We start from the raw sequence: 22,916 nt of genomic DNA on the forward strand, positions 1-22,916 counted from the left end.
CGTTATGAATGAATTGGGAAGAACGATTCATGTGTAGGTAGCGATATAGAGAGAGGAGAGCAAGTTACTCTCCCGCACAACATTCAGTCGACATAGCGCTAGAGGGTCGACATTCTCGTGTTGTTTATTTTGATTTGCTATGAAATTTTGTTATGCTCTGAGGAAGTGTTTCTTTGATTTATTGCTGCTCTTAAAATGGCATACAGGATTTTAACAAATGACATAATTATGTTGAACCATAAAGCATTCGTTGACAATACTCTCGAGTCACATAGATTCCATAATTCGGAGATACAAAGTGCCGTTATGAAGCCAGAGCTTTTCCACATTGTTGTACCATACGATGGAAAGCCGACCAGGGATGAAGCCGGGGACAAACGGAAATCAAGGAAACGGAAACGAGTGGAAGATAATCTTGATGAAATTACGCAAAAAGTAAGTACATTTCTGTCATTCATTCTCCGTATCGCAAACAATCAAATCTCGCTTAACTTTTCAAAAGGACCTAAGTAACATTTTTTTCATGATTTAATTTGAATAGCGCAATCAACAGAAAAACATGAAAGCTTTTGATTGCAGTACTCAAATTAATTCATGAAAAAAATGTTGCTTAGGACCTTTTGAAAAGTTAAGCGAGAAATCATCCCAACAAAATTTAAATATTAGAAGAATGCGGTCATGTTTGGCCAAATTATTCTTTGCATATAGTAAGTATCTTGGATCGAATTACAGAAAGGGAACATGCATTAAATACGTTACTCTTAGATGGGAAGGGAGTTGAGAGAAGTGTGGCGATTCATGCAACAGATGCCCCAAACAAAAGTTGTAACTAAGAAAGAGGGGACGAAGATGTGTTTGAAAATAACTGTTTTTTACGTTATATACCTAGTTTATAAATATCATTAATAGAGCAGTAGAAGTAATTTCACTTATCTGAATATTAAAAATATCCAATTTGATTGAAATAAGAGCCCTTGATAAAACTCGATTGCGTACATGATGCACACACCCAAATCAGATAATTACCATAAAATTTAATAAATAAATACATAGAAGTGGAAAAGGAAATTCTAGACGTCCTAGTAATCCGAAACCAATAGGTATTCTATGACGAAGGTCTTGCAGAGTGTATCCTGATAGTTGGCAAGTGGTGGCCACTTGGAACACCTTAATATGATTGTCGACTCGACACATTGTCCGATTGCTTTGCTTACTAATGATATGACTCTTAGTTTTGGTTCGCATTAGGCAAGGAAGGAAAGTAAAACAAAATCCTGTTTAGACTCTAGAATTAAGAGGATGCTAAGAAAACCCCAGGTCGCACCCCAAAAAATTGAAATTACAGTCGATCCATTATCATACTTCTTCGGATATTCTCAGGAATTCCTTGAAAATTTTCTTCAGTTCCTCCAGAAATTCCTCGAAAAATTTCTGTGTTTGAAAATCCTTCAGAAATTTTTTTTTCGTAATAACCTCAAATAATTCTTTATGAAATAACTTCATGAATAATTTCGGCAAGTCATCCAGAAAGTTCTTCGGAACATTCCATCAAGCATTTCCATTTTTTTTTTTCAGAAATTTCATAATAAAATACTCCAGGTATGCTTTGAAAAAAATGCTTCAGCAATACCTTTGGATATTTATTGTGGGAAACCTTAGAAAGTTTCTTACTTTTTAAGCTAAGAATTCTACCTGAAATTTTAGCTGGCTTTAGCTGGCCATACGTTTTTTCACCTCGCGGGTAACGTCATTGTCACGTGTAACGAGTGTTCCAAAATATATGAATGTCGACAACCTCAAATCGCATCCCATCCATTTTCACCTAGGGACCAACGCCGTTTGTATTGCCGCGTTTTCTGCCAGCAACCATACTTAAGTACTTAGTTTTGACAGAGTTTATGATCAGCCCTATTTTTTTTAATCTCCCGTTTAAAAGGCACAAACGCCTCTTCCACTCTAGATCGCAGATCCACCAATGATGTCATTCGCAAAACCAAGGAGCATGTAAGATTCGTTGATGACGGTTCCGTTTCTTTGCATACCAGTTCTTCGTATTACACCTTTCAGAGCTTTGTTGAGTAGCAGATTAGAGAGCGCATCGCCCTGCTTTAATCCATCGAACGTCACCAACCAATTGGATGTTTCACCAGCTATTCTGACGCACGATATGGACACTTCCAGTGGAATCCATCGCACGAATTAGCCTAATAAGCTTTGTCGGAAAGACATGTTCTAGGATTATATGCCACAGTTCGTTCCGTTTCACTGAGTCGTACGCTGCCTTAAAATCCACAAACAGATGATGAGTCCACAGGTTGTATTCCCGGAATTTATCAACGATTTGTCGCAGAGTAAACATCTGGTCCGTTGTTGATCGTCCTTCCCAAAAACCGCTTTGATATTCGCCGACAAATGAATTCCGAATTTTTTTCTAGAATTTTCAAAGAATTTTCCGGAGGAACTTCCAAAGAAATTTACAGAGGCTTTTAAGAAGGAATTTTAGGAAGAATGTCCAAAGGAGTTTCTGGCGATTTTTTTTAAGAATTGTTTGGAGTTCTGGGAGAAGTATTTCTTGAAGGGGGGGTTTGAAAAATATTCTTATAAATTTTTGAATTTCTAAAAAAATATTTGGGGACCTTACGGATGAATTCCTAAAGGGATTTTCGAAGGAATTCTCAAAATACGAGGGAATATCTAATGTAACTCTCCAAGAAGATTTCTTCAAGAATTTCTTCGGGAATTACTTCAGGATTGCCTCCAAGAATTTCTTCAAAAAATTCTTAGTGTCCTTCTGAAAGTTTCCCTGAGATTTATAATAACCAGCTAAAAATCTTTTTTATTCTCCAGATTATTTTGGGCATATATATTCACATTTCAGGGAATATAATCAATTCGCACGTGACCCCATGCCCAATGTTGAACTCCGCCAATGCTCGCGAAAGATTCTCATGAAGGTGTGAATCAAATAGTTCCCGTGGAGGATTAAGTCGTCATCGCAAACTGGGGTAGTTATCTATGGTTCAAAAAATATATTTTGCAGCAACACGATCATTCGATTCTGTACCATGTTCGGAGCCATTGCAAGTTTGTACATACACCCAGTTCTTTTTTTACACGGGTGGGTTTTAGTCGATTAAGAGCTTTAGCGTTAATGAAACTATGAGTTAACCCAATGAAAAAATTCACAAAAAATCAAAGAAAATTCAGGTGGTATTTGAAAAGCTGTGAAAAATAAGGTTAACCGGGAAATTGAAGAATACCAACCGTGTAAACAAAAAATTGGGTGTATTGAATTTTGTAAGGTGAAATAAATATTTCATTCTACTGGACATGAATTTTTGTTTAAAAGTATTTCACTGTGAAATTGTTTGGCTCTTTCAATTGTTAGTAAAAAAAAAGTTTTTAATAAAATCGTGTGAGTTATTAAGTTACTTCCTTTTCAATTAAAAATGGTTACTTATTCCATAAACAGATAAAGGTGTATACGAGGCGCACTTGTAAGCAGGTCTTTACTGGTACTCTGACAAGCATCAATTCATGTTACATAATATAATAGTTTTTTTTGTGTATTTATTAAGGAGACTTTCAGCCCGAGGCTGGCTCGTCTCCGGAGACAATAGTTTAGTTGAAATCATTTGTAATATTTTTTTTCCATTTGGATGGCTAGCCTAGCTGATGTTTTTTTTATTTATTTTTTTTCAGGTTAAGGACAAGCACTTGGAGTATTTAGGTCTACTTGGACTTACCGAAGGTGTAACTGAAGGTAGTAACAGCATTGCACTAGAGTTCATAGATAAGTTTAACAGGAGTAGCTATTATGATGTAGATAACGTGTTTAGCGGTGCCAATGAATCTCAGTTCATTGTGAATACTGTTATAAACAATGAAGATTTCATCATTCCATCAAATTGCCGGTTTTTCAATACGGATGTTAGGAATTTGAGTGATCACATAACTATCGAAGATAGATTTGATCTCATAGTTATGGATCCACCCTGGTGGAACAAGTACATCCGACGGACAAAGGCCGTCAATGAGCAATCCGGCTATCGTATGTTGGACAACGAAAGCCTTAAAAGTATACCACTTGAAAATCATATTCACGATAGGACGATCGTTGCAATTTGGTGCACAAACTCCCCAACTCACATAAGCGCCATCGAAGAACAGTTTTGTCCTAAATGGAATCTCAAACTTGTAGGCTCTTGGTTCTGGACCAAGGTTACCGAACATGGCATGCCTGTTTGTAGTTTTAACGAAACCACTAAAAAGCAGCCCTACGAAAGGCTGTTCATTGCTGTGAGTAGCGATAGCTCTATCAAAAATATTCCGAGGGAGAGATACATCTTTAGCGTGCCATGTGCGATTCATTCCAACAAACCGCCACTTCTAGGTAGGGGAATAAATGAAAGAAACTTCTTTGAATCTGATAATTTTTACTCTGTTTTATTATAGATTTATTTGCTGATCTACTTCCTGAGCGGCCAAAGTGTCTCGAATTGTTTGCTAGAAATGTTTATCCGAACTTCACCTCGATTGGAACGGAAGTCTTAAAACTACAAAATAGTCGGCTATTTCAGCTATCGTTGAAACACGAGGTACAATAAATATTAGAATACTGTCCAAAATAGTTTTTTATTACTATGTATCATAATAATCCCTCGGTTATGGGTGATGGCCATTCACTTGATCAGTTTTGTAGCCATTCGGGTTCATCTGTTGCCATCGCCAGAAGTCTTCACCTAGAATAGATAACAAAAGATTATAAGCTTCTAGGTGTTGGTTTGATTTTTTTACATTTGATGAGCTGGGTAAGTTACGTAGAAAAACATTATAATAGTACACGGTTAGAAAAAAGTACCTAATATTAGGTACTTTTCACTCAAATCGGTGGTTCAGTGTGGGAACCCAAAATCAAGTATTTTTTTCTTGAAATTAAGTAAAATTCCCTTAATATTAAGTAAAATATACTTAATTTTAAATAGAAACTATTCAAAAGTTAGGTAAATTTCACTCAATTTTTGTAAACATGAAATTGCTCAACGTTGGGTTCCCACACTTTAATGCCCTTGTTGAGTGGTTTTGCTCTTCATTTTATGACAACAAAGGGAAGAGGGAGGGAGATGCAAGAGAAAAAAATGCAATCAAATTGGAGTGCACTGGTCAGCACGGTAAAGAAACTAGACATTTGAAACGCAAAAGCTAACTGCTATGCCAAGGATACCTGCATCAATTTTTCAACTTGGAGCTCATTCGCAAATTACATTACGCAAATAATGATCATTTGTGACCTCCACACTCCCACCCTTTAAAAGCATTACAAAATTTGTGAATGGGCTTTTGGGACTTATTCTTCTCCTGGTGTTGGAATATATTTTCCATCGATTCACAGAATTAATAACAGGCTTACCAAACTCTATAATGGTGCCAGATCATCTGATTTCAACTGCACACTGCTAACGAACAATAACAACTCGTAACCGGCGTTAAAAGAAAGTTATGTGCAACCTTATTCCTTTGTTCACTTCCAGCTTTAACTTTGCATTCAAGCACATAAGTCCCCAATTATTGAAACACCTGACCAGGATCTTCAATCAGCATCTGCAACTTAGCTACATTTTTTGTGGTCTGAAGCTATCTCGTTCTGACCCTGGGTGGCTACAGTGTAGTTATACTTATGACTGACGTACGACGCTGCGTAATCATCGGGCTCGGACGATGTTCCTCCAGTTTTCAGTTTTCTCAAACGTTTAGGGTCGTCAAGGCTGATTACACCGCGTCCGAGCAGTATGTTTGTGGCCTTCATTGTAGTGGTCCGGTTCACTCTTGAATATTGTTTTCGTTATTCTTTTTTCGACATTCACAGCGACCAGCCCACTGAAGTTTGCCGTATTTTATACGATTCACAATACACCCAATTCTGTTTTTACACGGATTTTTTTTTACACGGCCGTGTAAAAAAAATCCCATACAAAATTTTTGCAAGGTTGCTCCATTTTCCATAATTCGTCGAGAAATCATAAAACTTTTTTTACACGGATTTTCGAATTTTGAACTGAAGACTTTTTTACACGGAACGCATCCCCCGTGTAAAAAAAGAATCGGGTGTACATATTTTATTAGTGTCATACCAAGTATTGTACGCAGCACCTTTCGCTAGAAAACTCCGAAAACTTTCCTTTCCATCTCTCCTAAAGTCCATGCTGCATCTCCGTAAAAGGCCTCTAGTAGAATCTGAATTTTACACAGAACAATGTTCGTTTCCATCAGCACATTGCGGGACCTAAGCTCTGGTTAGTATGCCGCAGAAGGCCTTATTTTTTTATCTTTTGCCTTTCTCGCACAACAAAGGTGTTCCGAAAACGAACTTTTTATAGAGGCTTCGGAGAACCATAGTGTTATATACCATTCGATGCCGACGCGGTGCCTACGCCTGCCCCAGACTTGACGAGGACCCCTTTCCGTCTTCGGGCTCAGAACCCGCCCGGTTGACTGACGCCGCGAAAGCGACGATACCATGTTGTTCTTCGCGCGGCCACTTGTTCGATAAAAGGATCGAGTTCGACCACAGAGCATGACCACCAGTATGACCCATGAAGCCGACTCCGATCCCTTGGACCACCTCTTATTTGCACCTGAACTAGCCATCCTTGATTCCACGCGCCACCTTCTCTGTAGCTCCGAGACGATTTGGGCGATAGCCGATAAAACGGCGTTCCAGCCAACTTCAATTTTACACATCCTCCAAACTAGGTTGTCCGGGGTAGTGTCCAGATCACATGTGGCATTGAAAGTTCTACACATACTGCTGATTGGTTTATTTTGGCCATAATTTGTACTTATAAAATTGTGGGAACGAAGATAACGACGACGAATATCAATATTCATAAGGCGGAGTAAACACGTCGTCAGATACAGCAGTTCAAGTCCTATAAGTTTGCAACAATACTCGTATCTTGGGAGGTTCTGAGGATCGTTCTAAGGCAAGAGACGATGAGCAAAACGAACGAACTTACGATCAATACGTTGGATGCCGTTTTGGTAGTATGGGAACCACACTACGGCTGCGAATTCCAGTATTGGTCTAACTAGGGAGCAATATAAAGCTTTCAAACATTGCACATTTGTGAAGTTCTTACTAACTCGAAATAAAAATTCAATGTTTTTAGACGCTTTTGAAAAAATATACGATATTTGTTCTTTGAATGAGAGCTTACAGTCGAGCATTACTCCTAAGTCTTTCACGGTTTTGTCCATCCGTAAGGTCATTATAAGCTGGCAGAAAATCAAAATCGTCAAAAATCGACATGGGACTCTTATGCGAATCGCGACAGTATGGGCTTCGTACAAAACGGGTGCCACAATAATACGGGCTTAAGGCTGGGTCTCCAGTAGCCTTGCGAGCAAAGGCGTAGGATTGCCAATCCGGAGATGGCGAGTTCGATTCTCGGTCCGGTCCAGGATGTTTTCGGGTTAGGCATAGTGTATCCATTGTACTTGCCACACAAGATACATACTCATGCAATGCCGAGCATAAAGAAGTTTTCAATTAATTTTAATTTAATTAATTAATTTTAATTTTTAATTTATCATTGAAGAAGAAGGTTGTTTCGAGTTAAATAGTCCTGGGAACTCCCTCATGAACTAAACCACGATGACATCACGCACCGATTTTCAGTAAGAAGAAAACATCCGCTGCGGGTAATGTTTACAAAAAATGAATCTAGACATGAACATCCGGTGAACTAAAATGCTCCGAGTTCACAGAAATATTCATCGGCCCGCAGCGGATTCACTTTTTGACCGATAAAAAGAAGAATCGTGGAAAAAGAAGACGCTCGTGGTTAAGTTCATATATAGACCTGTGCAGGGGTTCATCGAATTCACTCACCCGATGGATTTTTACATTTGTGCCCACTCGAACAAAAGTTCATTTTGCGTTCATTATGCAACCCCCTCAAACGTCATAATTTCTTGGGGGAGTTCATTTTGCGTTAGTCTATGAACTAAACCACGATGACGTCACGCGTCGATTTTCAGTAAGAAGAAAACCTCATCTGAGGGCAAAGTTTACAAAAAATGAACATCAACGTGAACATCCGGTGAACTAAAAGCTTCGAATTCACTTAAATGTTCATCGGCCCGCAGCGGATGTCATTTTTTCGAGCGAAAAGAAGAAGAATCGTGGAAAAAGAAGACGCTCGTGATTAAGTCCATTAGTAAAGCCCCAAACGCAATATAACGGAACGTCGACGGAAACGGCAAATTTGACAGAAAATATATGGGCTAACTGTCAAATTTTCCGTTTCCGTCGCCGTTCCGTTGTATTTGCGTTTGGGGCTTAATAGTAGCATGAAAAGGCGGGAATTATTGTAAATAAAAGTCACTTCGGACTGGTCATGAGGAGACAGATAGTCTGCAAAGTTTCACTGAAGCCGCAGTAGAACTAACACTTCATAACTCCTAGACTAAATCTTATTGCATTCAATACAGACAGCTTTCTTCCATAATACCACTGCCGACTAATGGAGATCAGATTCAGCACATGAAAATGGGCTCCGTGCAAAACAGATTCGTTTGGTTTTTGTATGCATTTTGGCAGAGCTTTTTAAAACGCTTCAATTCCGGATGCTTAGAAATAGGAATCTATGCAACTGCATAAAAAAAATCGAAAACGAAAAGCATGACAGATTTGTAAAAGTCTATAGGCTCTTTAGGCCGACTAAAAAATAGGCTTAAGGAATGTTGGATCTTGATCAGAAAATGCTAGAATTTCTTTATTCATCTGGTCATCAGACCATCTGATTTCGTTTCGAGAGTCTCATGCGAAATCGTTTTTCATGATGAATAGTGGTGTCCCAGCAGCTGCAAGCACTTCCTAATTCATACAGTGCTTATTACGATCCTGCACACGACACAGCCACATCAGTTGAATTTGAAGTACATTTGAAAGCAGCTTTCAAGAACAGGTGCAGCTACTTCATCTTAGTCTTGAAGACGAGGTATAAGGTTCTAGCGCATTGCTGTTTGCCGATGAAAAACCTGAAATCCTGTTTTTCTAAGTGTCACTGAGAGATTAGGGCCGAACCAAATAGATAAGTAGGATTTCCACTAAAATAATCACATGCATATCCAAATTATCTATACACTGGGTGCACGCGGTGGAATTGTACCTGAGAACTTTGAATGTTCGGGAAAACTAAAGGAACATCGCTAAAGACCGACGATTATAAGCCCTACAATACGCTAGGCATAGGTATATCGACGCTGTAGCCAACCAGGTGTCCAGGTTAGGCATATATACATAACTTATGTGTAAATTCCTATATTGTTATGTCAATATCAATAGCCCCATCAAATATACTTACACATCTCATCCACGGTATGGACAGCCTTCCATCCAAGTTCTGTTTCGGCGAGTTCTGCATTGGCATACATTGCCGAAATGTCACCAGCACGTCGCTCCTGAATGACGTAAGGAATTTTAACCTTATTCACTCGTTCAAACGCATTGATCAACTCCATCACCGATATTCCTTTGCCTGTGCCCAGGTTGTACATCTAAAATGCAAATAAGTCTTCACCCGATAATATAAAAACGTTAACGAAGATCGCACCTTTAATCCCAAATGCTCTCGCTCCAGTTTGTTCAGCGCTGCGACGTGTCCAGTGGCAAGATCCATAACATGAACGTAATCCCTTACACCTAAGAAATAAGCCACCAGAGTCAGAGAACAAACTTCACAGAATCTACAAATGTTTCACTCACCAGTCCCGTCGGGTGTGCTATAATCATTCCCGAAAATCGTTAACACATCTTTCTTCCCGATCGCCACCTGACTTATGTAGGGCATTAGGTTGGTAAACTGCTTTGTAGGGTCCTCCCCAATTTTCCCGGACTTGTGCGCCCCAACAGGGTTGAAATACCGCAGCGCAATGATGTTCCACTTTGGATCGGCGCTCACAGCGTCCTTCAGCATCTCCTCGATGAAGTACTTCGTACGACCGTAGACGTTGGTCACGTTTCCGGTGGGGTTCTCTTCTGTGATTGGCAGCGTGTCCGGTTCTCCGTAGACTGTACACGAACTGGAAAACACCATCTTGTACACACCATGGCTGTCCATCACCTCCAACAGATTGATCATTCCGATCATGTTGTTCTTGTAGTACAGCAGTGGATTGGTCATGGACTCTCCCACGGCCTTCAACGCTGCGAAATGTATCACTGAATCGATTTTGTGTGCCTGGAAAATAGCCTCAACCGCGTTCTTGTCCAGCAAGTCACATCTGTAGAAGGTAATTTTCTTTCCGGTGATCTCCTCAACACGCTTAAGTGCAATGGATTCATTTTTATACGAGTTGACCGAGTTTGTAAAGTTGTCGAGAGCGACGACACTGTAGCCAGCTTCGAGTAGAGATACGACTGTGTGCGAACCGATGTATCCTGCTCCGCCGGTTACCAATACGGTTCTCCCGTGCTCGGCAGTCATTTCAACTAAAGATTGGATCTGAAATCGATGTAAAAATACTGGTTTAGTGGGGCCTGTTTATTTAAAATGGTACAATGTTTCAATTATATTGAACATTATTCACAGCATAACTACCTGTGCAAAACAGCTATGCGGAAACATAGATATGCTTGAATTTTCTCAAGTGTTGATTAATTATCCACATATAGGAAGTTTCCTAGCTCTAATTTTAATCCAATCAAATGCATGTATCAAGCTCAACAATATGCAAATAAACGGAATCTGCATAAAATCACCAAAAGTTATTAGGACCCGACCCACATTTGACATTCAATACATTCAATTGCATTCGGAACAATGTTCACGCAATCATTTTCGCAAAGGTCAATCCTAATTTAATGATTGATTTTAGTTGATTGGTCAACAACGTTCAACAATTCCATTGATTTGACTTCAAGTCACGTGACTTTGAACCGTTGAATCACGATAACTTGGGCCTGAGTGAATAGAAATACATTTCAATTTACAATGTTAGCTTTACAGCAGCCATGAGGTGGTACGATAAACAAATCTGATCCGATTCATCGAGCGTATTTTCACCAAGAAGGCACGTGTTTAAAAGCGAATAAATAAGATATGCTATTCATCAGAAGCAGCCTCATCCCTGTGGAGAAGCTGGCCCTGGGGGTCTTGGGTGATGGCGCCAAGGTGAGGTCGTTGGGCGCGGAAGTGACTCTTTAGTGTAAGCAACTGGACAAGATCATGGAAGACATCGTTTCTACCGTCAGAGAGCAATGTGGTACAGAGGTTTAGAAGACCTATGTACGCCTAAGAGGCGGACCCTTTAGCACGCAGGTAGCCTAACTTAGTTTTTTTTTAACCATTTCATTTATTTGGTAGGCTCAGTCGTGTGTGACACTTTGCGGAGCCGCTATTCTTAAGTACGATATTTTTACAATGAGTATCATCTTATCACTAACAGTTAGTAGGGAAGGCCTACCTTAGGTTACCGGTTGCGTAAGTCAGAAAGGTCATTGAGCGAAAGAAGTTGAAGATCGGCTGAAGAGTATGTCCAGTAAGCAGACTCCGTAGGTAACTGGACATACTCCAACTGCTTAGAGTCCGGGCATAAGTCTTACGACTGAAAGAACCCAAATCGTAGCAATCTGTGTCGTCGTTGTGGTGAGAAAGTGCATAAGGCACAGAAATTTGAAAAGGCATAAAAGTGCCTCATCTGTGCCTGCAAGAAGCAAGCCCGTAATCACGTTAAGGGTGGACCTTCGTGTCCTTTCGGTGATGCAACACTGAGGATCCGCACATATTGATCGGCGAGAATCCATAAATTGTAATGAATGATATGTTCATCGGCTTTATCGGCCAGTCCTACTCAAAGTATGAGGGAATAGATAACCAAAAGATAATTGAAAATCAAATTGAAATCCGTACGCTATGGCGCGAACAAGTATCAAGCGATAGAGTATGAAAAGGAGGTATGGAGAACATCAATTGAACAGCACACAACCGAAGCGTGAATCTTCTCGCCTAAAGTCCTGATTGTGGACGGCATTTTTTTTTTGTTGGGGTTTTAACCACTTTAACTATTGTGGTATACCCCTTGTTAGTATTGCATCTACTCAGATCAGCGAGTTACCATGTGGGGTTACCGCTATTGTCTCCTGATGCGAAGTACCCCAATCTGGTATTACCGTTTCAATAAACTTTACTACCATATTGGGATTTGCTGTCTAGATATCTGTAGGACTTAATATGCCCTTCTCAAAGTACTTCTTTCTTCGCAGGAATAGTGCTGAACAATCGCACAGCAGATGTTGAGAGGTCTCAATCTCACAGTCACAAAAGCGACAGATATCAGTTTGACTTCTGTTTATCTTTTTCAAATGATATCTGGCCGGACAATGACCTGTGAGCAGACGGCTTGGTTAGTGGTATAGAAACCATCGCAAGATGCAAGATGCTCCAAATCTGCCTTTCAAGAGGCTCGGAAACCTCCTTTCAAGAGGCTAGGAAACCTCCTTCTAAGTGTCTCGAAAGCTTTCAAAACGCTCGGAAGCCTCCTTTCAAGAGGCTCGGAAGCCTTCTTTCAAGAGGCTCGGAAGCCCCCTTCAAGAGGCTCAGAAGCCTCCTTTCAAGAGGCTCAAAGCCTCCTTTCAAGAGGCTCGGAAGCCTCCTTTCAAGAGGCTCGAAGCCTCCTTTCAAGAGGCTCAGAAGCCTCCTTTCAAGAGGCTCAGAAGCCTCCTTTCAAGAGGCTCAGGAGCCTCCTTTCAAGAGGCTCGGAAGCCTCCTTTCAAGAGGCTCGGAAGCCTCCTTTCAAGAGGCTCGGAAGCCTCCTTTCAAGAGGCTCGGAAGCCTCCTTTCAAGAGGCTCGGGTGCCTCCTTTCAAGAGGCTCGGGTACCTCCTTTCAAGAGGCTCGGAAGCCTCCTTTCAAGAGTTTCGGAATCTTCCTTTCAAGAGGCTCGGAAGCGTCCTTTCAAGAGGCTCGGAAGCGTCCTTTCAAGAGGCTCAGAAGCGTCCTTTCAAGAGGCTCGGAAGCCTCCTTTCAAGAGGCTCGGAAGCCTCCTTTCAAGAGGCTCGGAAGCCTCCTTTCAAGAGGCTCGGAAGCCTCCTTTCAAGAGGCTCGGAAGCCTCCTTTCAAGAGGCTCGGAAGCCTCCTTTCAAGAGGCTCAGAAGCCTCCTCTCAAGAGGCCTCAAAGCCTCCTTTCAAAAGGCTCAGAAGCCTCCTTTCAAAGGCTCAGGAAGCCTCCTTTCAAGAGGCTCAAGCCTCCTTTCAAGAGGCTCAGAAGCCTCCTTTCAAGAGGCTCAGAAGCCTCCTTTCAAGAGGCTCAGAAGCCTCCTTTCAAGAGGCTCAGAAGCCTCCTTCCAAGAGGCTCGGAAGCCTCCTTTAAGAGGCTCAGAAGCGTCCTTTCAAGAGGCTCAGAAGCCTCCTTTCAAGAGGCTCAGAAGCCTCCTTTCAAGAGGCTGGAAGCCTCCTTTCAAGAGGCTCAGAAGCCTCCTTTCAAGAGGCTCAGAGCCTCCTTTCAAGAGGCTCAGAAGCCTCCTTTCAATAGACTCAGAAGCCTCCTTTCAAGAGGTTCAGAAGCCTCCTTTTAAGAGGCTCAGAAGCCTCCTTTCAAGAGGCTCAGAAGTCTCGTTTCAAGAGGCTCAGAAGCCTCCTTTCAAGAGGCTCAGGAAGCCTCCTTTCAAGAGACTCAGAAGCCTCCTTTCAAGAGGCTCAGGAAGCCTCCTTTAAGAGGCTCAGAAAGCCTACTTTCGAGAGGCTCAAAGCTTTCTTTCAAGAGACTCCAAAGCCTTCTTTTAAGAGGCATGTAAGCCTCCTTTCAAGAGGCTCGGAAGCCTCCTTTCAAGAGGCTCGGAAGCCTCCTTTCAAGAGGCGCGGAAGCCTCCTTTCAAAAGGCTCCGAAGCCTCTAAAAGTCCTCTAGAAATTTGTAGACAACTTTCTGGAGAGCCTTATATCCCTTTAGGGGCTCTACCAAATCGCACCAAGTAAACTTAATCCTATGATTAAAAAAATATCATAATAACGATTAAAAAACATAACAAGCGACCTTTTGACTGATGTGTAATATTTTGTTCGTATAAGGAAAACGGAGATCATTTCCTACTAATTCAAACGTACATTTGTTGTAGGATGTCCACAGTTATGGGGTTGAATTTGCTAAACTAAAACTTGGGCTGAAAATTGGTAATTGTCTATACCGTTTGGTGTGATTTGACAGAACTCCGGCCATATATCTTATAAGTTACGCTTATTTTCATTTATAGCCAAAAAATAAGGGGTACGTCGCTTTCGCGGCGTCGGTCAACCGGGCGGGTTCCGAGCCGAGGACGGAAAGGGTCCTCGTCAAGGCTGGGGCAGGCGTAGGCCTCGCGTCGGCAAGTCCGTCTGTGTGCTGGCGAATAGGCCCTATCGCAGAAAGGTCAATTTGGGGTGCACGCGGCATCATCATTCTTGATACCAGTCGTGCAGAGGGAAGCAGGCGCGAAGTCGACCCTGCCCACCTTCCGAGGACATAGGGCGTGGTAAGGCCACCTGGAAAGCCGGCAATGCGCTGGCACGATACCATGGTGTTCTTCTAAAAAAGCGAGTCATGATGTTCGATGCTGCAAGGACACGCAGCTAACCTCGAGGGTGCGTCATGCACTGACCCCCTTTGAAGCATTACTTTCTGGTTGTACCGAAGGGACGATGGGCTTGGCGGCAATGGAAACGGTTTAGCTGGTCGGGGATGCAGCCCTGCCTCCCTCATTGAGGTGGCCCTAACCCAGCACTTCCTGGTCAACCCAGGATGTCTGTTGAGCAGATTCCCCCTCCATTGTTTAGGAAGAAAAAAAAAAAGGGAAGGGGTACCTCTCAAGAAACATGTTAAGAACCGCAAACCTGATACGTGACTTCCCGTAAGAAATCCCTTCGATGTGATCGATCAGCTTACGAGCTCCAGCCTGCATTTCACTCTGATTTTAGAAAGTGGTAGTTTTCATGAAGGGCGGAAAGGGTCGACTGCTCACTTAATTTACATAGATTTAATAACCTTTTTGGAGGTGCGCTCACTCCATAAAGCTGCCAGACGAGTAATGTCATTTATTGTTGCCTATACATTAAGTAGAAAAGGGTTCAGAATGCTATTACAGTTGAAAGTTCATAATCAATGATTGTTCGAGTCTATCTACATCGCACCATACTATTAAACAGTCAAGGACAGTAACGATGATGTTCGCGCTACTTTGTCATGACTGCAGTTCGTTGAAACGCAGTCATTAGAGCGGTACATAGAGAATTTATCTATTTAGCACAGGTTTAATGTTGCTTTGTGTTCCCCACATTTCGCAAAACTATGTTGGTGAGTAATACCTGTATAAGGTTCTAGCATAGCAGCAGGTATAGCTAATCATATACAAAGAAACAAGCACAAAATCTATAGAGGTACTGAACTGATATGAATGACCGTAGACTGTAGTGAAATTAATTACTTTGGAATCAAATTTATTTTTATACAGATTTTACATAACAGCTTTTTTTGTAGAGGATTTCCTTTTGTAAAAAAAAATGTTTTTTTTTTGTTGTTAAAGTTAAATCAACATTTTTCAATCGTAAATGTAGTTACATATGAAATTCTATTAAAAATGATAAGAAACAGAAACAGTTTCCCATACACTTAATTACAGATACTCCGACTGAGCGATACCCCGTGTACCAATTTGATAAACCAGTAAGCTTAATTGACTCAAATGACATTGCTACTCGTCCAACAGTGCTAATGAGATAGGTAATCAATTAATTTATATTAGAAACCTGCAGCCATTACAGCTCGATTTGTAATACATAAGCTCTGAATAGAACAAAGAAATATTTCGATAATATGCAGAGTAAACACGATGTGCATTGAATATATTATTTTAACGACAGGCAAATTTATCAACGTATTGAGAGATCTAAAGTGAATCTAAAGTCTAAAGAAAATTAAAAGAAAACTGGCGCGAATGGAAATCAAAAAATTGTCATTTCATGTTTATGATTGATCAGAAGTAATTCAGTGTCCTTCGAATTAAATAATATCATCGCTAAAATAACATAAAAAGAATGAAATAAAACACGAACTCGTTAAAATATCGCTATGAAGAGAGTTTTATATTAAGATTGGATGAACCGAGAAAGTCATCGGGTTATTGTGTATGCAAGTTTTATTCATTCTATATACTTTCTCAAGAATGAATTATGAATAACCTGCTAAGAAACCGGTTAGCGGCCATATTTGCTCTAAACTCATCCCTCCAAACCAAACGTTGTTAGATAGAGGATGGACATTTCAATGTCAAGGTCATAAATGCCACGTAGCCAGATTTATTTAATATGCAGAAAAGCCAGTTTAGTATGATCGCGCTCGATCCACTTTCGATTCTTTGATGTAGTTCAATATAATTTAATTATCAATTAATGAAAATAATAACACCTAACATAAACGCCATCCATTCATAATCTGTTGCTCTTCCAAAACCACAATTTACACTCTATTGGAACCACTCACTCACGATAGGTGTTTGGATATGTCGTCATCATGTAGATCTCTAGTCACGCAGTTTCAACTTTTTTTTCTTCAATTCTCATATATGACGAGGAAACCGTTATCAACCTCATTTCTTTGATCTACATCGTCTCCCAACTACTACATGACATCTGAATTTAGAAAATAATATTTTCTGCGATAATTTTCACCGCCAATGGCTCTCCCATCATGATATCATTCACAATTGACAGCCTTATTGATTTAATTAGTTGATTAAATTCTTGACACACTTGCACTTACTTTCGATACTTCCGCTTTAAAAAAAGAACTTAATTTAACTATTTCGGTTCTTTGAACAATTCACTAAATTCGCTATCACTTCCGATTAATGTTGAACAAACTGTCGGATCCCGGATTCACACAGTTCTATCACTCACGGAAAAACAATCACAACCGCGACGTTTTTCTTCGACTTGATCATAACGGAACCCGCAACAGAACGATAGACGACTGGAAAAAAGTTGAGCCGCTTACCCCACGCGCAGACAGCTCCAGAGCTCCAAAGAAGAAAGGTCCGTATCCGAGAAGAAACGCGAACAGCCAATAAGGCAACCGCAGCGGACGTTGTCGTGCCGAGAAATGAAGACGAGTCCGCTCGGTGCGGGTCAGTCAGTTCCCCTTGAGTCTGCCGCGTGGAAATGCTGCTCGCTCGCGATTTTTATGCGCTTGACGTGTTTCCCTCATTCTCATGTTCACATCCAATGTTATGCGACGACGCCGGAGTCTCCTTTGTGAGCTGTTGAGCGATCTACCAGACAAGTGCTATATAGGGGAGAATGTTGCAGAGCGCATCAGTTGAGTTTTTATGTCATTTTAATCAGTTCCGAATTCTTCTTCTTCATTGGCATTACATCCCCCACTGGAACATTGCCGCCTCGGAGCTCATTAAGCACTTCCACAGTTATTAACTGCGAGGTTTCTAAGCCAAGACTTGGTTACCATTTCTGCATTCGTATATCATGAGGCTAACACAATGATACTTTTATGGCCAGGAAAGTCGATACAATTTTCAAGCCGAAAATTGCCTAGTCCGGCACCGGGAATCGAACTCAGCCAACCTCAGCATGGGCTTTGTAGCCGCGCATCTTACCGCACGGCTAAGGAATTAGTATGATAGATTTTCAGAATCAATTGGTGCAGGAATCAACAGCTAAATTTTGAAATATTGTACCGCACATAAAAAAATCTACTCCTCTGCTTGTTTTTAGTCACATTAGGCACACCTAGGAGTCGCTACCAAAAATAAGCTCCATTTAGTCGCCTTTAGACTGCCAGACCTGTGCGCCGAAGTATTTATGAACGGCGGCGGCGTAAGGCCATTTTTACACCGGCGGCGGCGGCGTCGGCGGCGTCACGCCGTAAGCAATGTTCGGCGGCGGCGTGAATCGGCGTGAATGATTTTAAGTTGAGAAAAAAACCATCGATCACGTAGCAAGGCCTATCATGCTTTTATTTTATTTTAGGTTTTTATACAATTGCTAGCTACAGATAGTCTGATAGGGTGAACATGCTAATAGCTATAGCTTGTATCTCCACAGCAAAAGTTTACATTACATCCTCCACAAGGATATTGCCGCATCACAGCACATAAATTCAGTGGAAAGTACTTCAGATATAAATTCATAAATTCGTTTGGAAATTCCTCAAGATATTCCTCAGAAAATTCAAAAAAGGAATTCGGTGAACTAATTTAGAATAACCCTATGAATTCCTTCAGAACATTCTCTAAGAATTCCCTTGAAAATTTATTTGGGTAGTGCTCCGGAAATTCTTTCCAAAATTCCTTCAAAAGCTCCTTCAGGAATTTCCTTGAAAATTACTTTAGGGATTGCTTCGGAAATTTCTTTACGGAGTCTTTTGGGAATTTCTTCGGAAATTCATTCGAAAACTTTTTTAGGAATTCCTCGGGAAATTCCTTTAAGAATTCTTTAGAAAATACCAATGGAAAATCTTTCATGAATTTCCATCGGAATACCTCCGGAATACATCCGGAAATCCCTTTAGGATGAAGCCTTCGGAATTTGATTTAGTTTTTTTTAATTCCTTCAAGAATTTATTTTAGGAATTTGTAATAGAAATTCTTCCAGTAATTCTTTAAAGAATTTCTTCTTAAACTCTAAGAAGATATTTTTGGTATTCTTTCAAAATTTCGCTCTGGAGTTTATTTAGAACTTTCTCCAGGAATTCTTTCTGAATTTCCTATAGGAATTCTTTCAAACATTCCTCCTGAAATTCCTTTAGTAACTCTTCCAGAAATTCCTGTAGAACTTCGAAAATTTCTTTTAAAATTCTTTTAAGAATTCTTTCGAATATCTTCAGACATTCTTTTGGACAATTTTCTAAAATTTCGTTTGTAAATTCCTTTAATTTTTTTAAACCTTTGTTTGTGTTTTTTTTAATTGAAAATAAGTTTAACGCTCAAATACCTTTGGAAATTTCTTCGAAAATTCCTTTATAAATTCCTCAAAATAAGAACTCATCTGAAATTATTACTGTATGAATTTTGTATAGTTTATTGAAGGAATTTCCATAGGACCTCCCGGAGGAATTTCTGAAAAAAAATACCTCCTAGAGGAATTTCCGATTCAATTCTTGAAGGAATAACCGAAAGAGAATCTGAAAAGATTTTCTAACAGAATTTTTGAATGAATTTCAAAAAGGTGAACCATAGAGATTGTCGGGTTTCATATTTTGTAAACCCGAACCCGACCGAGAGAATTCTGAAAGTAATTTACGAAGAAATGTTTAATGGATTTACCGAACAAATAGCTATTGGTATGTACACAGAAATTCCTATAGTTCTCCAGGAATTCCTTCGAAAGTCCGGACAGTAGTAAAACAAACTCAGTTTTGGCTCTAGAATCAAGGCTACATGCCAAGAAAAACTCCCAAAATATCAAGATTGCAGATATTCGGATATTCTCAAGAATTCTCTGGGAATTTCCTGCACGAATTCCTTCGAAAATTTCTACAGATTTCTTTTTTCATAAATACCTTAAGTAATTCCCTAGGAAAAATATTCAGGAATTAATTCGGTAAGTCATCAAGAAACTCATTCTAAAATACCTTCAAAAGCTCCGTCAGCAATCCGATCAAGAATTTCTTCAAGAAGTTCTTTAAAAAACTCTCCACAAATGAAACCAGGCTTTTCTTTTAAATTCCACCTAGAAATTGCTTCGGAACTTCTTAGGACCTTAAAAAATTTCTTAAGGAATTCTTCTGGAAATTCCTTCAAAAATTCATATAAGATTCTTACTGACCATTCCATAATTCCTTCAGAAATTCTTTTTTGGAATACTTTTAATAATTTCTACTCATGTAGATGGGTACACTTCCCCACAGTTGTAATGGACTCGACGTGACCTTCTTCAAAGAAGCCATCCCTCGGAAAGCTCAAAAAGGATTGCGAATCTATTTATTAGTCTGTTGGATTACATTGCTGAAAGGAGATTCTCTCTATCCCGCGAGATTCGTGTAAGTGTCTCTGGTTACGAGTCCGGCACTTCCGTTGCTTGCCCTTCACACAGAAGTGCATTGAAAGCAGAATGGTAATTAAATTCGATTGTAATATTGGGTGGAGCTATTGGGTGCAGATCAAGACTCAAGCCAGGGTGATGGATAACCACATATATACATACAAACTTTTAAAAATTTCTACAAAATTCCTTCGGAAAGTATTTTTACAATTCCACTGGAATTTTTCCAGGTATTTCATAAGACATTCCATTCCCTCGGAAATTAATCAAGTAATTGCTTCGGAATTTCCAACACCAACTTCCAAAACTGTAGGACGAATTTTCAGATATCTTCGTACGAATTCCTAGAGCAATTTCCAAAGGACCTCCTAAAGGAATTACTGACATACTTAAATTTCTTAAACAATTTCTTTGGACATTCCTCGTAGAATTTCTTCATGATTTGCTTCAAAGATTCCTTCAGAAAATTCTCCAGAAATTACAACGGAGATAAATTCAGAAATTCCTCAAGGCTCTAAGAATTTTCATCAGATATTCCTTCAGAACTTCCTCCAGGACTTACTAGAAATTTTTTCAAGAAAATCAAGAAATTTCTTTGGGAATTGTTTATCGAAATAAATCGGAACCAATTTTTTTTTAATTCTAGCAATTACAAGGAAGAGTAAAGGAAATTTTCAATTTGTTGGGTCACGTGCCCAATCGTGCTCCAGCTCCAGAAGCCAAAAGATCAGTTTTGCTTCCGCATATCATGAGGCTTACACCATGATACTCCATGCCCAGGGAAGCTGAAAAAATCATACCAGACTGGGAATCAAAATCCAACATTCATTATGGTGTTGATTTGTAGCCGCGTTTGTCACACTTAATTTTTTTCCGGGATCTCAGCAATTTGTTGAAGTTTTACCGAGATTCGCACAGCCGAGTCCCAGCAAACGTGTTTTTTGCCGAGATTTCTGTCAAAATTGCTGAAAACCAGCTGAAACCAGCTAACAAACGTTATTTTTGCCGAGATATCAGTTTTTATTTTGCTGGGCTAACAACTGTGTGGAATTTGCCGAGCTGTATAAATAAAAACTGAGTATGTAAGCACTGGACCAATTAAGATATGTAGCATTCCAACCAAGATGATGAACCACCCAATGCGACCAGAATGAGGATATTCCACATGAAGTTACATATGAGATTAGAAGTTAATCGCCACGCTCATTGATTTGTAGATCTGTAGCCAAGAAGTTTTTGGATGACCTAACATTTAACACGCCAAAGCGGGTTAAAGTGACAAGGATAAAAGTAAACAAATCTGCTAAAGGTATAATAGCTATTTAATTAATGCTTGATAGGTTGCCTTGGTTCGGCAGATGCAAATCTACTGCATAATATGATTTTTGTGTTGACCAAACATCGGCGTGAAATACGAAATTCGGCGGCGTGGAGCCAACCGGCGTACGGCGCGCCGCCGACATCTTGACCGGCGTCGGCGTACGTCAATAAGTGTCGGCGGCGGCGGCGTGGCGCGGCGGCGCACAGGTCTATGCCGAAAATGATACCAGCAGAGAAATTCGGAGACGCATAGTGGCTGGAAATCGTACGTACTTTGGACTCCGCAAGACGCTCCGATCGATTAGAGTTCGCCGCCGTACCAAACTGACAAACTACTAAACGCTCATTAGACCGGTAGTCCTCTACGGACACGAGACCTGGACGATGCTCGCGGAGGACCAACGCGCACTTGGAGTTTTCGAAAGGAAAGTGCTGCGTACCATCTATGGTGGGGTGCAGATGGCGGACGGTACGTGGAGGAGGCGAATGAACCACGAGTTGCATCAGCTGTTGGGAGAACCATCCATCGTTCACACCGCGAAAATCGGACGACTGCGGTGGGCCGGGCACGTAGCCAGAATGTCGAACAGTAACCCGGTGAAAATGGTTCTCGACAACGATCCGACGGGCACAAGAAGGCGAGGTGCGCAGCGGGCAAGGTGGATCAAATTATTAATGAAATTGTTAATTGTTAATGAAAAAAAACAAAGCATCTCCAGTGTAAATTGCGAAAAAATTTCCTTAAAACTCCGAAAAAAAAAACCATGTGAATTCTGTCTGAAAATTCAAAACAGTCCCGTGGGAAATACATATAATTTTCGGTGGAAAAAAATGTTCAAATTTTCATATATTTTTTTTACATTCTAATGAAATTTTCTACGACAAGTTCTTTCGAATCTTCACCAGAAATTCTTCTTTATTTCCAAAAGAAGTTTTTCGAACATTTTAAGGAGTGCACTTCTAAATGTTCAGTCTCCAGTTAGCTTTGCGAGCAAAGGCGTAGGGTTGCCAACCCGGAGATGACGAGTTCGATTCTCATTCCTGTCTAGGATATGTTCGGGTGGGAAACATTCTCGACATCCTAGGTATAGTGTATCCATCGTACTAGCTACACAAGATATATAATCATGCAATGTCTGGCATATAAAAGCTTTCAATTTATAACAAAGAAAATGCTAATAGAATATACTAAGTTGAAAAGCAGACCAACTTCCAGTTGGAATATGGAGCCATAGAAGAAGAAGAAGACTTCTAAGTTTTTCAATAAACACTCTTCTGAATTTCCGAAAGATATTAAACAGCCAATGCCACATGAAACACTTTGATATTTCCGTTAATTTTGTGTTTTTGGATTTTTTTTTTCAAATTTGGAATTTTGAAATGAAATTTTTTCGGAATACTTTCTTACGCTCTTTGTGAATTCTATCACATTTTTTAAAATTTTCCAAGTATTTTTTTATTCGAGGCATTATTTAGAATTTCCACGGAAGAGTCTATGGATTATCTTCAAAAAATTCTTTGGATTTTCAAAAAATAAATCTTTAGAATTCTCGAGATTCTTGTTTTTTT

At 40.1% G+C, this 22,916-nt stretch overlaps 2 protein-coding genes across 4 annotated transcripts; one reads left to right on the forward strand and one right to left on the reverse strand.

The window, feature by feature from the left end:
* The first annotated feature begins 87 nt into the window (after nt 1-87).
* LOC134211962 (N(6)-adenine-specific methyltransferase METTL4) lies at nt 88-4,607 on the forward strand. 2 transcript variants are annotated; one of them, XM_062689384.1, is made up of 4 exons: nt 90-435; nt 3,703-3,763; nt 4,202-4,393; nt 4,456-4,607. In XM_062689384.1, exons 1-4 carry the CDS (start codon nt 196-198, stop codon nt 4,605-4,607), a joined length of 645 nt encoding a protein of 214 aa, XP_062545368.1. In that variant the 5' UTR covers nt 90-195. The 2 variants fall into 2 exon arrangements, with proteins under 2 accessions (XP_062545367.1, XP_062545368.1); XM_062689383.1 differs by having other exon boundaries at nt 88-435; nt 3,703-4,393.
* LOC134211964 (UDP-glucose 4-epimerase-like) lies at nt 4,417-17,186 on the reverse strand. 2 transcript variants are annotated; one of them, XM_062689385.1, is made up of 5 exons: nt 16,792-17,186; nt 9,770-10,508; nt 9,618-9,706; nt 9,369-9,561; nt 4,417-4,742 (listed from the first exon to the last, which is right to left on the reverse strand). In XM_062689385.1, the coding sequence occupies exons 2-5, from the start codon at nt 10,488-10,490 to the stop codon at nt 4,666-4,668; spliced, it is 1,080 nt and encodes a 359-aa protein (XP_062545369.1). In that variant the 5' UTR covers nt 10,491-10,508; nt 16,792-17,186; the 3' UTR covers nt 4,417-4,665. The 2 variants fall into 2 exon arrangements, with proteins under 2 accessions (XP_062545369.1, XP_062545370.1); XM_062689386.1 differs by having other exon boundaries at nt 17,026-17,184.
* Between the last annotated feature and the right edge of the window lie 5,730 nt (nt 17,187-22,916).

The sequence above is a fragment of the Armigeres subalbatus genome, chromosome 2, assembly GCF_024139115.2.
Source record: "Armigeres subalbatus isolate Guangzhou_Male chromosome 2, GZ_Asu_2, whole genome shotgun sequence".
Taxonomy (NCBI): domain Eukaryota; kingdom Metazoa; phylum Arthropoda; class Insecta; order Diptera; family Culicidae; genus Armigeres; species Armigeres subalbatus.

Coding starts and splice junctions, on each gene's coding strand:
- LOC134211962 (XM_062689383.1), top strand. CDS start 196: ATGGCATACAGGATTTTAACAAATGACATAATTATGTTGAACCATAAA. Junction 436..3,702: donor TTGATGAAATTACGCAAAAA/GTAAGTACATTT, acceptor ATTTTTTTTCAG/GTTAAGGACAAGCACTTGGA. Junction 4,394..4,455: donor CAACAAACCGCCACTTCTAG/GTAGGGGAATAA, acceptor GTTTTATTATAG/ATTTATTTGCTGATCTACTT.
- LOC134211964 (XM_062689385.1), bottom strand. CDS start 10,490: ATGACTGCCGAGCACGGGAGAACCGTATTGGTAACCGGCGGAGCAGGA. Junction 9,562..9,617: donor GAGAGCATTTGGGATTAAAG/GTGCGATCTTCG, acceptor TTTGCATTTTAG/ATGTACAACCTGGGCACAGG. Junction 4,743..9,368: donor CCATACCGTGGATGAGATGT/GTAAGTATATTT, acceptor TATCTATTCTAG/GTGAAGACTTCTGGCGATGG.